Below are 12604 nucleotides of genomic sequence, written 5' to 3'. Positions count from 1 at the left end.
TGTATGCCGTCTGTTAGGAAGGGTCGTCAAGTTTATTAGCGTCAGGTGTATGCACTGTATTAGAACCAGTCACTGGTTGCACGAACAATAGACCTTTTCTTTGACTAGTCTTCGTTGCTCCCTAGAGGCATCAGTTGGAAATACTTGACTGTCTTCTTAACAGTTGCATTGGACTCAATAATTACTTAAAGAGATACAGAATAAAAATCCAAGAATATTGCGAAAGCACCACAATTGCATTCCTAAGATACAATTGCTCTTATATATAGTCATTGTTCAGGTTATGTTTGAGCGGATAGGTTTATTTTCGACGCTCTGTGAGTGCCCACTGGGTCACATGCAACGCGCTCCTGACAACAAGCCGGCGGATCTGACGTCACATCTACCTTCAACAACGACTGGGCGAACTGACCGGCTGCGCACTGTTTTGTTTTCGCCGCGTTGCGCCATGCACAATGCTAAGGTCTAGTGAGAGTGATTACATGAGCGGAGATTGTGACTCTGACTTCAATGAGTAGCCTTCTGAACAACCGGCAACGACAGGAACGAACGGTATTTCAGTGACAATCCATCAGAGGTAGCAACTGGTACTGAAGGCACGGTTTCTGGTTCCTCCACACTTTCACCAAGAAGTTGATCAATCTAAACACAGAGGAACAGTGTTTTTATGCACAGCCTGCAGAACTGGCAGATACAAGAAACACAAGTGGCGAGCAGGTAACATATACCTCAGCTCAGCATATTCCTTCTGCGCTAGCTAACACGCCCGCTCCCCCATTCTTTCATCGCAGCAGGGCGCTCCTTCCCTTGGCGGGAGCAAGATAGCACTACCACTATCATGTAGGCTTACCTTTTTTTTTTAATCTTTCGTTGTCGGTGCAGACAGTGTGAATTTCGATTCATTTGGGCAGAATTGGCCAAATATCTGGCTCAGAACGTTGAATAAACAACAAATAACTGCCAAATAGCGTTCTCCGGCGGCTGCTACACTTGGCTGCTGACAACCGTGGCGGCTAATACAAGCGTTGGCCACTCGAATCGCGAATGCCGTAGTAGATGCCTTTTGTGGACACAGTAGGGACGCATTGCCGGTGCTTGTGTTTTGTGTGCAGTTTGGCACTACTTCCCCCAGCTCCACTGGTCTGTGGCGTTTGTGATAGCAGAGCCATGCATATTTGCCTTCTCTTTTCAAATGCGCCTCTGACATCTTGTTGCTTGTGCTTCCTCGAGAAAACAGACGACACAGCGTCAGGCTTGAGGCGTTAGCTTTTCAATGACACCCTGAGGCTTTGCGATCGCTCGCAATGGGCGGGAAGCAGTGAGACAGGTAAGTGTGGCGCAATATCCGGTTTTGCCGGAGCTGTCGGAGGATGCCGCTAGGGGCAGCAATTTGAAAAATATTCATTAAAATAATTACTTTTTGCTCATTTCTGCTCAGAAAGAGTGTTGTTTTGGTAACTCTCAGTGCGATAGCTGTCATTGTAGCCAGGAATTTCCTTGACACATTTTCTATTCTGTATCTCTTTAAGCTAAAATGTTTGCCACACCCTTTTCTGAAGCTTGTCCACATTTCTTTTCTCTTTTTGGTGGTTTGCTGTCTGTGTCTGAACTACAGGAGTGGCTGCTTCTAGTGTTTATTTTCTAAATAAAAACAGGTGCATGGTTGCAAATCTACTTTTGGTGTCTGGAAGTTGAAGTAATTGTGGTGCCATTGTGTCTGCAGCCAAGTCAATTGACCACTACATAAAGCTGCGCAAGCAGCCCGAGGAGAGTGAGGGCATTGACGAGCGATTGGAGGCCATCGTGAACCGCATGTTCCAGCGCTGCTTTGATGATAAACAGTACCGGCAGGCTGTGGGCATTGCACTCGAGACGCGCCGCATGGACATGTTTGAGAAAGCCATCGTGGCTTCAGTGAGTGTGTATTTTACTTTGTGTTGGTAGCAGTGGCAGTAGTAGCTGCATTTGTAGGGTAGGCAGGACAAGGTTCCTCAGCCACTGTTAGTTTTTTAATGTACCTAGGAGGTGTATTGTAATGAGTGTTGGCAAGGCGATTTGACAAGAAGCTGGAAAAGGACATAATAAATGTACATTCAAGTGCAGATATATAGAAGTAATAATATCGTGGGAGCCTAATATACTGCATGAAAATATGCTGGTGTAACATGTAATTGAAATCGACTACTAGATGACTCCTTGTCTGGTTGAGAAGGAACTCATATTAGTACTAGGAAGACCAACAAATATGGCTAAAATAAAAAAAGTCAGAGATGTGTCAGCTTCCTCAAACAGCTTTTAACATGTAGCAAAAACCTGTAGTTATCTTTTATAATTTAGGGCAATTGAGACAAAAACAGTGCATTCGATTCTATCATGTTGAGGATCTTCATATGTCTGAGTTAAAAAAGAAGCTGAAGCACTTTAAAAAAAAAAGTAACCTTTAAGAATTAATATACTCCCCCCCCCCCCCCCTTCACCCTGAATATGAAACTCATCCACCACAGGTCGCTTTAATTTAGCCAAAATGAGCAGTGGTACCTGCGGGAGACACCCCGAGTCAGTCGACATGCTCTGATGACGAAGATGATCATGATGTAATCACAGGTATTGGTGAGGCGGTTAATTCGAATAGAGCACTCATGTGACCCCCAAGTTTTTTGCTGCTCTGCTCGGTGTGTCAGAGGACCGAGCTGCGATGGAAATTGAAACTGTGGTTGCAGTGCTGCTATGCACACAATCGAAAAAATACCTTAAGGAGTTGAATGATAATGTGGCAGCCTTACAGACCACCGTAAATCTTCCATTTCTTAAACCTCTTCAGTGTCCTTTTAACTGATGAAACTATGTGTAGTGTGAATGTGGTGGGCTGGTATTTTAGTCTGCAGGCTGTGGTGCTCTGAAAAGCAGCATCACATGGATCAGTTTGTGCACTCAGTGACATCAGCCACACTTTGTACATCTGCAAGCCGCAGTGCCACATGGGCTTTTAGAGGTTCCCTTTATCCCACCCTACTGGTTTTCTGCAGTACTGCAGAAATCACAGACAGCCTTGGCCAACAAGGAATACAAAAAAACACCTGCTAGAGTGCATTCATCTTCTTGTTGTCTACTCATTGCCAGCGTTGTATCTTTATTTGACACCTGGAAAGGCATCAATGCAGAAACGAACATTATTACTGACGCTTGGCTACAGCGGCAAAATGTAGTAACACAAATAAGCTAGAGCCAATAGAATTAACATGAGCTCATAGTGGATGCCTTTGCTTATTGCATTGACAGAAGGAAATTCCTGGAATGCTGGCCTACAGTGCCAATGTGGCCATGACACTCGTCCAAAATCGGGCCTTCCAGGATGAGGTGTTGCGCACCTTGGTTCGACTCTACAAGAATCTTGCCACACCAGACTATGTCAACATGTGCCAGGTATGTTGGAATATTGTGCCAGTAGTTGTGTGTCAAATTTAACTCCTTACTGTACAAATTCATATTTTTTTGTGCAAAAAGTAGACAAGCCTTCGTTTAGTCTTGCAATGGCCTCACAAACCTCACATTTCTAAAAGAAAAGTGCACGATTGAGATTTAATGAATGGTAATTGTCGCATATCATATACAGTGGAACCTCGTCCATACGTTTTGGAAAAAAATGCGAGAAAAAGCTTACTAATCGGGAAAACGTACGATCCGAAGTAAGTAAAAAAATTTGACAGACTCGACTATCGTTGACATCTATGTAATGTGACGCGTGTCGAGCTGATGGTGCTCCTGAGGCCAGAGGCGCATTTTGTTGTTTTCCTATAGCGGGGTGTTTTAAGAGGGCAACAGGAAACTGGAATGAAATCAAGCTGGTGGGTGACACCGCAGGGAATGGTAGCACATTTGAATTATCGCCTACTAAAAGCTTGCAGTATGCTACCAATGGCACAATGCACTATGCATTATGCATTGTAAAACAGATAGGTGAAGATGCTTACTGCAGTAGGCTTGGAGGCGATAGCTGTGAATGTGGCGTGCGGCGACCCGGCCGGAGATTTGCTGGTACCGAAATAAACTGTGCGTGCCGTCGTCCTCACGTGAGACGGGCGCTTATATACTGTTGCCGATCACGCAGGCCTCGCACCTTTTCTTGTTCACAATGAGGTCTAGTGGCCAGAAAATATGTACGATCCCAGTCTGCAGCAGGGAATGCTGTCGCGTTTCAGTAATCGCCTATTAAAAGCGTGCGCTACTCTTCCGATGGGGACCATGCGCTGTGAAACAGATAGGCGAAGATGCTTATCTCAATAGGATTGGCAGTGAGAGCTGTGAATGCCACGTGCAACGACCCTGGAGAACATTTGCTGGTAATGAAATGAGAAACTGAGTGCGCGCCGGCCCTTTCATGTGAGACAGGAGGGCGAGTATTGCGGTGAAGCTGCCACAGCAGGCAGCTATATACTGTTGTTGACCGCGCGCACCTCGTGCATTGTCTTTTTAACATGGGATCTAGCGGACGGAAAACATATCATATTATCGCAGTTTGGTGACGCATTGAACATCACTGCTGAAAAATCGCATGTTCCGGGAACATATGAGTCGGTAAAAAATGAGCGCTACTCTATTGGGTCATCTTTTTGTTCTCAATTGCGAACATTGGCACCGGGAAAACGTACGTAATGGGAACATATCAACGGGGTTCTACTGTATATGATACACCATTCAGTTAAAGTATATATTATCGCCCTGCAGAAAGATATTTTGATTGAAGAAAACCTGCAAAAAATATCGCAGCCATTGAAATTTTGCTGTAATAAATTCAGCGTATTTCTAGCAGCTCCAGCCTACCACAAGTGTCTTAAAAATTGTGATGACGTCATCCTTCATTGACTATATGATAACTTCATATCTAAGCTGGCTAGTGACCGCACTTAAGAGTGCAACTATATTTTCATAGGTATTTTCGTGCTTAGCCATTGAAAATTAATTTCCTTAGTTTCTTTCTTTCTTCTATTTTGCCATTTTCTAGGAGCCCTGAACCACTGTTTATTGGTGTGGTAAAATGCATTTGAAGTTAAGCTTTTTAAAAAATACTTTGCCGCAAAAAAGTACTTCAATGCGTTCAGCAGAAACGCAGTTATTGGCAATCAAACACATCCTTCATGGTGCTTCTGCTCCTTCTTCAATGTCTTGCACTGCAAAGGCTACAATGGAGCATGGCGTGCCCACAACACTCAGTCTACTGGGTGCCACCATGGCATGCAGTTTAAATTTGGTTTTGGATGTTCACGTGGAAGCCACTACTGTGGGGTTCTCCTCCGTGCTCTTGGGACAAAGGAACGACAACACAGTAGTGCAAACAATCACAAGGGCATTTATTTCACCTTTCATAGATCAATGCCTGCTAGCCGAGTTGCTATCCACAAAACATGCCGATGGGCGCGCGACAAATCTAGAAGTCCGACTCACCGCGACCGCATAGCGAGCGAATATGTTCGCCCCATGCTGGATCCCAACGCCTGGTCGTTCGCGCGTACTGTCACACGAACGGTGTCCAAGGTGGCCACGCGAGACGGTCTCGCAGAAGCATGGCTCGGCGCACGCGCAGCACGGCACGTCCGTCCCGCTTGCTGTCCCGTCCCAAAGAGGAAGCGCCTTGTCTCTCGGCGCCCGAGTAACCCCGCCTGTCGGCGGCGTTAGCAGCGCAACACTCGCGCCATCTCTCGCGCTGCGCTTCAACCACATTGACCGCCGCGGGCGTCACGCAGGCCACGCGACGAAGCGGGATTGCAGGAGATGGGGGAAAACAAGATATCTGGGGACGCGCGGGAGTCGCGCATCCCCACACTACTTAAGATTATGGCACCTATGATGTGCCAAACGTAAGCCAAATGCTGTTGTCTTCAGCGAGCCGCAGTGTGCTCAACTGGTGAACTCGTAGCGGCTGCTGTGGTATGTACGCTACATAGCAGATCACAGCTACATGCAAATGTAGTGCATGTGTGCAACATTTGCTTTGTGCACAACAGGACTTGATTGCGTGGTCGTGCTCATATGCTCCAATCTGGCCATGCTATGTGGTGGGTACTGCTTTGTCCTGCACCAGCTTCACTGAAGGATAGTAGCCACGTCTAACTTGCACATTTTTAAGGGCGAAGTCTGCCAAGGCGTCTAACCAGGCGTGAGCGTGCGCTGACTAGCGTACGTGCCGTCTGACCTTAAGCTACGCATGGTTTGAGGCTAGTTGAGCGTTCAAAACTAGTTGAAATTAGTGAGATTTGACAGCCACCACACCGATAAGCAGGGTGGCCAACGTTTAATTCCTACGTGGGCGGCTGTGGCCGAGTGTGAGCAGACTATAGTCAGCTTCTTCCAGAAGTACGTTGTGGGGATTGAGGTATGCCCCAGCGCCTTTCCGCAGGCATTCACCTGTTCTGTCGTCCCTGTGCCTATCCCCTTTCCACTTGCTATGGTTTCTGGCAGTAGTGCTCTACTCGCAGTAGCTTGCAGTCTGGATGCTTACGTCCCTGGCAGCTGCTGGCATCTGCCCGCAGCCATTCTCTCCGGCACTGCACTGAGTATGTCCAAGTTTTCCTCTGACCTGCTGGCTCCTTGGTGTTGCGGACTTGAGCTCGCGTATGGTGCCTTTGCCCGTACTACGAGCACGTGGCTCGTGCTGATTCTTTCCGGATGCTAAGCCAAAGAGCGGTGTCTAGTGCTCGCATGGGGTCGAATTGCGCCAAGCTGCACTTATCGGAAACCCAAGCCGAAGGAGATTGCCCGAGCTCTCGCAAGTTGGCCCACCGGTTATTGTGGGAGCAAGCAGCTTAACCGCGGGGACTTTTCCCAGCATGTCGCTGGAGCCTTTACTTTCGCAGTAACATGCTCTGCATTTTTGCCCTTCGCACAGGAGCCATTTGGCTTCCACGAACCCCAGGACCACGCGTTTGTGCAGTGTTGGGTGTTGCTGGAGATAAATGATTTCTACCAACTCAGGGCAATACTGTGTTCTCTTCTTGCGTGCGTGGCGCTCGTAGCCCTTTTGCGGCCTGAGCGCATGCGCAGCGGTGCGCTAGGCAACGGCTGAACGGTCCTGTGGCTCGCTAAGCTCGAACCCATGGTGGTCGGTACTCCTCTGAGACCCTAGCACCCCCATAACGTAATAATTGTCAAAATTCGAAAGCAGCTTTTCACTTGCTTCAGCCTGTTTATTAAATTTCATCAATAAATATACACAGTAAGAGTAGGGAAATGTGCACTGATCCAAATACCCTTCTTGATTGATGTCACCTATTGGCCAATAGCAGCTGCATATGCAAATCTGTTATGTTACGAAATAAAGCATCCAGAAAAGAGAGTGTTTGAGAGAAAGGTGACCTCGCACTCTACTTGCGAGATCCACATGCTGGGCACGACTGCAAAATTTGGCTGAGATGTTCACAGCAGTGTATGCTATCCGCTGACTGTGTTTTTCATCAAGCCCGAGGCGTGATTCAGGACCCCTTTAAAGTAATGCTTATAACTATGTTTAATTTTGTGGCCTTGATATGGCAGCATTAGAGAAGATAAGGTCAAGAAATTTTTAGTACATAGGAAACTATGGTTGTGGTATCTGCAATGTTGAGATAATTTTTACTTTTAGTTTCAAGAAGGAAATATTTTACAAAACTGCTTCCAACATTGTATTCTTTATTGTATAGGCTATCTAGCCCTGCTTTAAAAACAATTTTCTTTTGAGCCAGTATTTCTTCAATTGTGACTGCATGTGTGACCTTTAAGTATTTTGAGAAGTGATTGGCCCACATAGAAACTAATTGCATATTTGAGGTGAGTGCAAAAACTGAGCAACATTGTGTAATTAGCAGACTTGGTCAACAAAGGATAAAGTTAGGTGCAAGACTTGTGTCGAAATATACAACAGTAAGAATAGCAAATTGACCTTTGTTAATGCGTCCCGCCACTCCTGCTGCACCAGCCACACGGACTCCACATGAAGAGCTAAGTTCCTCAGAGAAGGAGACAGACATGGTGACACTTTTCTTTCTTGTCGTTTATGCTTATGAGTGAGTGTGTCTTATGACTGTGAGTGTGTCTGCATTGTTTTGCAGTGCCTCATCTTCCTGGATGATGCACGGTCAGTGGCAGATGTGCTGCTGCGGCTCCTTGATGGCAATGCGGTGAGTGTTTGTGCAGAGCACACTTCACAAACCTGCATTACAGCACCGTCACACAGAGTCATGTGATGATTCATAGTCACTGGTGGGCATGGCTTTTGTTAAAGGCTTTTAACAACACCATAAATAAAGGTATGCTGTCCTAAAACATGTAACCATAGGCTGGCAAAACAAATTGCACTCACTCAGGCTCACTCACAAAATATGTTTTTTACTTAAAGCTCACTCAGACCTGCCAAAATTCTACTTGGCTTTCTTGACTCAGACTCAAGCTCACAGAAATTCTACTCGGCCTGACTCACACTCACAGGTCGGTCTGAGTGAGTTGACTCATGAGTGAATTTGTTGGCCTATGCCTGTGATGTGCTAAAATTATTGTAATTTTCTGTGAATGTGATTCCCCAAAGATGTTAATTCATTGCTGCTACCATTGATGTTTGTTGAAAACTCCTGCAACAGAACAAGTTTGCAGGACTAGTTAAGATTCATTTTATGGCAGAATGCATTGGTGGCACTGCATCTGTTGGGCATAATGTGATGTCAAGGGAGTGATCTGGTGAAAGTGGAGTACACTGCTTGCAGTTCAAGTTACCAGTATTTACTTGCATGTTCACGTAAGTTGTATTATCAGATGTGGAGCCACAGGAGGGTAAGGAGAAAAGATTCATACATAGGTTGACTGCCAGTAGGACAGCACATGAACATTTCAAGGTGACACCTCTTTATTTTAGTGCATGTTGAATGAAATTCGTTGTGCACTGTGACAAAGTGAAACTGTGATCTCGAAAGCTTTTACTAATTTCTGCCAAGCACATCGCTTTGAAGTTTGTACATCTGCTTTCATAAATTTATATTTTGGCAGCACATATTTAATTGCCAATCAATATAAAAGGAATACTTTGCATTCCTAATGAACAAAAGGCTCGACTTAGGATGTCTTGAGATGTCGCTGTCCAAACACGAGGAAATACTTTGAAATCCATGAGAGCATCAATACCATCTCTCTCCCGTATTTCGAGCCACGCTCACATTCAGTTTGATGAATTTGCTGCATTACATATGCATGTGGGCCTTTTGAACACATGTGACAAACTCCTCTCTCGAGATATGTGCACCAAACTACCAGCACAATTAGGCTTTGCTTTCCTACCAGCTGTGAAGTGTCACTTGTGTTTCAGTGCCTGAATAACAAGTAGTTGCGTGTTGGGTTACTGCCACTTATACAGTGCCTTGTTTTCACTAGGATGTTTTTTAATTTAGTACTGACCAGCATTAGTGACGCAGGGAGCATTTTATGCTAATTTATTTGTTGATCATCTCTCTCCTTCTGTAGGAGTCAACGCTGATGGCATACCAGATTGCATTCGACCTCTATGAGAGTGCCACCCAGCAGTTCCTGACACGCGTACTTCAGGCGCTGCGCACCTTAGGTGGCGGGCAAGTAGAATTTTCGCTTAAACTTTAGGCAGGGCTTTTCATCAGAAACTTCCAGCAGTACATTTTCCATTGCATGAAATACAGCGAGATATGGCACTTCTAATGCCTATCTTGGCAGTGCAGTGAACTGCTCAAGGCGAGAAAAGGGCAAATGGGAAGATTTGACCAGTCAAGGCATCGCAAGTGGCTGTTTAAAGCAGTGTTGACAGTATGCTGGCTAGCATTACCACAGGCAGTGTTTCTCACTGATGTGGGAGCTCAGCTAAATCAACTTCAACTACCATGATCGATTTAAACGTCTTAGGTGTCTAGAGCATTTCAGCTTGGCACCAGTTAGCTTGTACAACAAAAACAAAGCTCATTCCGAGACAAATCCTCGATGTTCATGTGTCATTGTTGGTACAGGTATGCCATGTGTTGCTTGTTGCACTTGCTGCAAAAGCTGCATCAAGAGGAAATACTGGCATGTCTGGTCACAAATTAAATCACCCATTTGTGAGATGGGCAGCTACCATGATTGTAGGACATGGCTGTGTGTTGTGCATGTGACAGGCATGGAAACAAGTGAGAATTAATGACAGCCTATAAAGCTAACAGTTCAAAGCAAAGGTGTGTAAAGTGTGTGCCTGTATGTTTTATTCACTGATATTAATTAAAAGTTAAACTAAAGACAAATATAAAGTCGAGCTAGATTGAAATATTAGGCTTCTGTAATAATAAATTTGTCATTGTAGCGAGAACAGAGTTTTTGCAAGTGAGAAAGTGACAGAAATGAGAAATTGGGAGTGTCGTCAAGTATTTTTGAGTGTGGTAACTATATCATGTGGTGTCAGAACTGTCTGATTCACAAAGAGCTGCAGAGAGGGAGGCCACATGGAGATTACAGTCGAGTGCCTCTACAAAAAATTGACCTGTATAATGAAGGGAATATTCTGTCCTGATTCTAGTGTGAGCAGTGCGGTGCATGACCTTTACAATGATGAAGTGACCTGCATAGCGAACGATTTTGGAGGCCCCAAGCACTTCGTTATAAAAGTGTTCCGACTGTATGCGAATTCGTCCGATTTGACTTGGACAAATCAAATTGTGGTGCAGCAATGGGACCTTTGGTGGGAATTTTCTATTCAAGAATTTTATATCATATGTTCGCACACAGAACACTATCATACATTTCTAGACGAATAATCTATCAATGTAACGCAGCTTAATGTATTCCTTTAGCATACCTTTAAAATTTTACTGTGTATTTTTAACGTAAAAAAAATTAAAATGAATTGGAAAATGCTTTCTGTCAGTGGCACTAGCTAATTTGTTTTCAATGGCTATGTTTCTTAAACATAATTTTGAGATAACTGAAAGAATGGGCAGCCACAGTTTCAACTCCTTTGGTAGGTAGTGTGTTAGGTAGGTAGTGCACATATCACTCTGAGGTTGGAAGTTAGGTTCCCACTGTTTGTATTTAGCCTATAACTTAGTGTTTTTTTTTGCCTTGAATATACTTCAGAGTGCATATTTTTGCTCGTATGTCGTTTTACTTTTATTTGGTGACTGATTTTCACAAGCTTATCACTGTTATCGAGTTATCGCTCGGCGCAAGATGCATCTACTGTAACCAAAATTTCTTGAAGTTGTTACCAATCCTATCGTAAAAGATTCTTGTTTAATCAGATTACGTAAATCAGATTACGACGTAAATAGATTTGATTACTGTGCTTGCTGCTATTGGTGTGATTCGAGTGTTGGTCATCTGTCTGCACGCAATTTCACCTCATAAAGAGTTGGATTCTCAACTCACAGTTTTGGTGGTGCTTGATTCTTCACTGTCGCATCAACGTGACAGTATGATGTGCACCTATAGCATTATGTGAAAGTTTCGTGGCCAACAAAATTCGTGAAAGGGCGGTCAATGTGGTTTGCTGTGAGCAATGTAATGTTATCCCTAGTGAGCCCTAGTGGGTGTTTTTGCTATCTCTAGTGGGTGAAACATCACAAGTGGTAAAGAAAACAGTGCTAGCAGCTTATGTTTTTGCTTGCAGGGCAGCGATAGCAGCACCGAAAACAACTGTACCAGCAGAGGCCTTAGAGGCAGCTGAGGATGCACAGGACACAAAGTGAGTTTCTGGTGGCTGCTGTTCGGTGGACTGCTCCAAAGCTAGCACAGCTGCCCCTGAGGTGGATTGTGAGAGGCAGTTTAATTTATACTAGAGGCATTAGCCTGGAATGCTACTCCAAATGCAAATACAGTTGAACCCGGATATATCGAATCTAAAGGGGATCACAAAAAAAGTTTGATATATAGGCAATTTGTTACATATTTTAAAATTTTATACAAAAGTTTTTCAGGGAGATTTTACAGCTGTTCACTACATACAATAATTCGTTATATGTGGGTTCGACATATCAGAGATGTCTAGGCTGGGGGAAATGTTTTTGTTTCAACTGCAAAAAATGGTGATGGTGTCCAAATGTCAAACTCTGAGCAATGGCTCCCTCACGGTCATGAAAGCCGAAGGGCACATTACAGTGAAAGGATTGAAAAAATATTTTAACATGGCTTCTGTTTGTGGTGCAGACCTGCATAACTTATGCTGAATGGTGTGTTAGTGTCTGAGCATATGGGCATGAATATTCTATAAGGGAATAGAAAAATGTGCACTTGCCTGTGCATTGGCAGTACCTGCAACTGCGAGGCACAGTTTGATTAAATGTATTCTAGGCAAAAGCACATTTAATGAAGGCGGAACTGTTGGAAGCATCTTATGTAAGAAAAAGAAACAAAGTTGCTATTAGAGATATGTTAATCTCCCTTCAGTAGCAAATGCATTTTATTGCAATAGCAATTGTATAGACACTCCAGGTGACTTTCAAAGTCAGCATTGCCATGAGGCTCCACATATATTTAGGTATATGTATGCTTTTATGCTTATGCATCCTGTATATGCAAGGTAGATGCTATACTATTCAACCGGAAAAGTTGCTTAAATCATATCTTACATTTTTGACTGGATTATTCCTCAGAA

At 44.2% G+C, this 12604-nt stretch overlaps 1 protein-coding gene across 1 annotated transcript in view; it reads left to right on the top strand.

The window, feature by feature from the left end:
• Window positions 1-12604, top strand: part of Rpn2 (Regulatory particle non-ATPase 2) — an 87968-nt gene that overhangs the window by 2918 nt on the left and 72446 nt on the right. Inside the window, exons 5-9 of the mRNA XM_075679806.1 lie at window positions 1724-1914; window positions 3280-3423; window positions 8082-8150; window positions 9481-9584; window positions 11621-11695. Of these exons, the coding sequence (XP_075535921.1) occupies window positions 1724-1914; window positions 3280-3423; window positions 8082-8150; window positions 9481-9584; window positions 11621-11695 (583 nt within the window). The remainder of the gene's footprint in view (window positions 1-1723; window positions 1915-3279; window positions 3424-8081; window positions 8151-9480; window positions 9585-11620; window positions 11696-12604) is intronic.

This window comes from Dermacentor variabilis, chromosome 2 (genome assembly GCF_050947875.1).
Source record: "Dermacentor variabilis isolate Ectoservices chromosome 2, ASM5094787v1, whole genome shotgun sequence".
In the NCBI taxonomy this organism is placed as follows: Eukaryota; Metazoa; Arthropoda; class Arachnida; order Ixodida; family Ixodidae; genus Dermacentor; species Dermacentor variabilis.
Note: the sequence above shows the minus strand (reverse complement) of the source record. Positions and strands in the feature narration are given on the sequence as shown.